Genomic DNA, 5,145 nt, shown 5'->3' on the forward strand with positions numbered 1-5,145 from the left:
CAACATTAATCGATCAATTATATTTCTGATCGCTTTTATCATTTAAAACTACGCCAGAAAGCCATTATACTGTAGATATGTATAGAAATTTGATTATGCTCACATATTTGTTAGAAGAAATAGACATGTGACAAAAATGCGAATGTTAAGATGGATGTGTGAGGTAACACGAATGGATAAGATACGAAAAGAGTATATTAGAGGAAGTTTGAGAGTAGCCCCCGTAGTAGAGAAGGTTAGGAGTAAAAGGTTAGCATGGTATGGGCATGTTATGAGGAGGGATGAATCGCATGTTACAAGGAGAACGTTAGTTATGAGTGTGGAAGGGTACATCGGTAGAGGTAGACCTAGAAAGAGATGGATGGATTGTGTAAAAGGTGACATGATCAAAAAGGGAGTTAGGACTGAGATGACGTATGATAGAGTTATGTGGAGGACAAAAACCTGTTGCGCCGACCCTACGGGAGTAGGATAAGGAGATGATGATGATGATGATGATGATGATGATGATGATGATGATGATGATGATTTGTTAGAAGAAATAGAACTTATTAGTGGTGGTAAAAACCCTAAAATAACTTGCACTGTATTGTGTTAAAACTAAGTTATCCGTCTTTGTTAACTTATAACATACACCTTTGAGTGTTGCAGTCACTTAACTAATGAATTGTTTCGTAAAGTGAAGATTAGATTAACTTTAAGTTTCTAGATATTAATTTATTTTTATTAACAAAAATATAAAAATCTTTCGATGGATGGATGTTACTACGTATCTCCAGAACAGCCGGATAATATAAAACATATTATTTAAGAACAAGTAATTAATTTTTTTTTAATTCCGCGCAGTCGAAGTTGCAAGCGACAGTTAGTAAACAAATAAAACTCGTTTTATATACAAGCATTTATTTTATAATTAAACACAAACAGCGAACAATCAATGCAATAATAGCCCTAATTTTTATTAATAAGTTTAAACATGGTTACTATTATAATTTAAAAGATAAATTGACTAAAATCAATTCTGCTTAGCTTAGGCCTTTGAAGATGAGAACTTGATTATTTTTAGGCCTATTCGTTATCTTGCTGTTAAGCGGGTACAAAGCAAAATATCGGTGCATTAATTTAGTTACTTTATCGACGTCAAAATACATATCAATTTCTAAATTATTACGAATAACTTTTAAAATTCAATGAGAATGTAATTGCCGAATCACGTATCTCAAATAAGAAATCTCTTAATTATACAATTAGAAATTCTTTCATTTAACAATTGTACAAAAATTTTTATGTCAATAGTCATTAAGTTTAAGAACTACGAAGTTTAAATATCGCAAGACTTCCATAATTACACATGTTTTTTTTTATTAAGTTAACATTGACAAAACTTAATATACTTCTGAAACGATTCACAAAGTATAGTACTACATGAGGTGAAAAAAAAACTATATCCCGACAAAAGCATTTCATATATTTTGGCACTACAAATAGTTTAAAAGTAAATAAAAACTTAATTTTAAATAAAATCAGTGCTAATTTACAACCTATATCTACGTATACATGCATATAAAAATTATACAAAAAGAGAACGAGAGGCACTCTAAAAGTAAGCGTAGTTCGTGAAATACCTAATGCGAAGGATAGCGACTTGAATACCAACATTCATCACTAACATTAGCCGAAGTTCTTTTACATACATTTACTGTTTCTACTTATGTATCGAAATAAATAAAAGCCTGAAATTCATCTACATAGTATTACATAGTTTATTTATTCTAAATCTCATAAAATATCGTCTTCCACAACAGGTTATGATTTCAATATTCTTACATTAATCGACTACAGATGTAGCCTGACAATTTTAAAATACTCAAGATAAGTAAAGCGAAATAAATTCGAGCATCTAATTTACAAAATTATTCATACTGTATATACAGAATTGAAAAAATCCATTGCTAAGAATGCAACTCACTAAAAGATACTGCACCAATAAAATTCTAAACTCTTGAACGAATTGTAAAGATTCCTAAGTAACATTTAAAGATACCAAAGCTGAACCGTTCGCAACTATATTTGATAACCTAAATGTATCGTTTCTAAAATAATAAGATACTAATTTGTATGCTCAAACATACTCAGTATACTAACATCTATCGGTTTGCGATATATTCTTTCATTTGTTTTTGTATTAGAGTTGAAAAACTTACAAACCTTTTTACTAACTAGCATTATCTTTGTTTACGCAATGTCAGATTGAACATAGATTGTATTGTGTTTTATTGTTAATCCAAAAACATCGTTTGAATCATAATCGTCTTCAGATTCCGAATAATTTATATCGTTCCGTATATCACGTACAACTTTCTAATATTGGTCCACTACAAAGTTGTGAAATGGCCTAGCTTATTTCATTAACTTACTCCTAAGGCTAGAATGAACTTAAACATTTCTATGCCTTGCGTGATATGTATTGTTATAGAGGCGCATTAAAGCTAACAATATTTCGTTATCATTCTAACGCCGCCATTGAATTAATTAAATATTTTTTTAATAATTCTAATTGGCGAAACCAAGACCTTCACTTGATGGTAAATGATACGCCTCAGAAGGACCATACAATGCTTTGGAACATTTAAAATCCATTACAATTCCTTTTCTATTTCTCCGAGATAGAAATTGCTTCATAGATCATACCAGTATCGCTAAAGCACTTAGTAGATAACAAAGTCGTAGCACTTCATTCGCAATACTTGAGAGTCATTCTAAGAACACATCAAGACAATCTCCTTGAAGAGTTCTGATAAAAACATGCCTGTCATTTTCCATTAGACGAGACGTATCCTTAACATTTACCAAAAGACATGTTTAATTAGTCTTCGGACAATTCTACACCTCCCACCTCGAAAGATATGTAGTGACTTATCAGCTATGACAAAATTACCTCTACGTACATCCTATAATTTTATTCTTAACAAGTGATATGTTGTTGGAGACATCACTCCTTTTAATATTAGTACATAAACAATAATTATTCATCACTTATATATTAAATATGGAACTTAACATCGAGTATCGTCTAATAGAGTATATTCTGGACTTATAGCGCAATTTAACACTTCAGGTGGCTTATAACTAAAAATTCTAAACAATCTAAATTCAACAACAACTAAATATACTCAAGGCTTAAAAACAAAGCACAATCGAATAAAACAATTGAACTAACTGAAGCTTAAAAATAATAGCATAGTTTAATTGAGGAATTTAAAAAATATTGAGTGAAAGTTAACAATTGCAATCAAACTAAAGCTGAGAGTATTGAAAGAAATATCTGCAGTTTCTGCTCTGTTGGTGCAGTTCTTTGGAGGTTCCGGCTTATCTGTAATTATAGTAAATGATGTTACAATTCTAGTCTAAAAAATATTCTCAGCAACCAAATTCAGGGTACATTATTGTGAACTTACTGGTGGCGGCCATGAGTTGAGGTAAGTATTTTTGCCAAAATGCACATTGCTTGACGCGTAGACCGTGACCTACAGCACTGGAATTGACAGCCAGGGAGAGATATTCTCTGCCACTAGCTGTATGGAGTGGCCAATGGACTTTTGTTATTTCGCCATTCGGATCGATCGAAGGGTTCCTGGAACACAAAGTACTCAAATAAGAACCATGTCTGGAAAGCTTTTATAATAGTCGATATAAATGGTGAACACTTCTTATTTAATAAATGTACGTACCCAGTTCTTGCAAAATTAGCCCAATATCTCATCAGTCGTCTACTAAACTCAACCTCTTCTGGTGAATAGTTTTTCCCTGGATTGAGAGGTTCACCGAATACATAGTTAATTTCATCAGCATGCATCACACCAGTCCACGATGGCCAAGGATTATTCTTACTGCGATGTTTATAGTAGTACGTGTACACATTGTTACCAGTTTCCGCGTATCGATGAGCAAATTCATTAACACCACAAGTAAAATGATAGTCACCAACCATTTTGTCTAATGCGTTTCGATTTTTAACTGGATCATCAGGGTTCAACCAATCAGTGTACTCAAATACAATAGCTTGTTTAGCTACGTCATTTACGTAAGGATTTAATTCTCTTACAGCTTGCAAATATTGCTCTCGCGTGATACCTACATTTTCTTCTTTTGGAAATAATTCCGTGAGATAATAAAGAATGAAATAATAACCCTCTTCAGTATTAGACCCCATTAGAATATTTGTCTTTTTGAAATTCTGGTGAATCAAAGATCTCATAGGCATCTCATCTAAAAATGATCCGTCAATTATAGGAACAAAAGGAAATTCACAGATTCCTAATGTCCCCCATTCGTTATTAACAAGTTCATCTGCACTTTTCTTTCGTAAGCAATCAATCATCGGACCTATATCTGTTCTAGAGTTTGGACAATGAACAGCTTCAGCTAAACGTATTCCACGAAGAATGCTCTCTTCCCGAGATATAATAGCCCAGGGTGCAGTCGCTGCTCCCGACTGCATGATGGCTTGCGTAAACAAATTTCTTGAAAGGGGTGAAAGTAAATGCAAAGAAACTGACACAGCTCCTGCTGATTCACCGAATAAAGTTATATTATGAGGGTTCCCACCGAAGTATTCTATGTTGTCTTTTACCCAATGCAATGCCATTATTTGATCAAATAAGCCGGCATTTCCAGGTACATCCGGTGTATCGAAAAACAAAAATCCTAATGATGCCACTCGATACTGCATTGAAACATACACGATTTTCTCTTCAGAAACGAGAATTTTTGGATCATAAACGTCCAAAGTAGCAGTTCCAGAATAAAAACCGCCACCAAAGACCCAGAGCATTACCGCAGCATTTTTTGGACGAGGTTTAGGCGTAACTATGTTAATATAGAGACAGTCTTCCTGCATATCCGTGTTGGGATTCCACATCATCGCCCCCGGGAAATCACCAAATACGGTATCTACAATTTGAACGCATGAATGTGGCAGTGTCGTTGTATTAAGTATTTCATCTCCCCAATTCTCCACTGGTCGTGGATGACGGAATCTCAGATCTCCGAGCGGTTTTTGGGCATAGGGAATTCCAAACCATGCATCTACTTGTTTTCCCGTCGCCGCAGTTAGTGTTATTCCTCTAACTTTTCCCTTTCTCG

At 33.8% G+C, this 5,145-nt stretch overlaps 1 protein-coding gene across 1 annotated transcript; it reads right to left on the reverse strand.

Annotated features, from left to right (window-relative positions):
• Positions 1-963: 963 nt before the first annotated feature.
• LOC106111206 (acetylcholinesterase-like) lies at positions 964-5,139 on the reverse strand. The gene is made up of 3 exons (XM_013293222.1): positions 3,732-5,139; positions 3,459-3,634; positions 964-3,373 (listed from the first exon to the last, which is right to left on the reverse strand). The coding sequence occupies exons 1-3, from the start codon at positions 4,922-4,924 to the stop codon at positions 3,246-3,248; spliced, it is 1,497 nt and encodes a 498-aa protein (XP_013148676.1). The 5' UTR covers positions 4,925-5,139; the 3' UTR covers positions 964-3,245.
• Positions 5,140-5,145: the final 6 nt, after the last annotated feature.

This window comes from Papilio polytes, unplaced genomic scaffold (assembly GCF_000836215.1).
Source record: "Papilio polytes unplaced genomic scaffold, Ppol_1.0 DF824180.1, whole genome shotgun sequence".
NCBI classification, from domain to species: Eukaryota; Metazoa; Arthropoda; class Insecta; order Lepidoptera; family Papilionidae; genus Papilio; species Papilio polytes.

What these genes read in the sequence shown, in the direction of transcription:
- LOC106111206 (XM_013293222.1), bottom strand. Translation starts at nt 4,924, where the DNA reads ATGATGTGGAATCCCAACACGGATATGCAGGAAGACTGTCTCTATATT. An exon ending in GCTAATTTTGCAAGAACTGG is followed by an intron (nt 3,635 to 3,731) that starts GTACGTACATTT and finishes TTTGTGTTCCAG; the next exon opens with GAACCCTTCGATCGATCCGA. An exon ending in TCAACTCATGGCCGCCACCA is followed by an intron (nt 3,374 to 3,458) that starts GTAAGTTCACAA and finishes CTATAATTACAG; the next exon opens with ATAAGCCGGAACCTCCAAAG.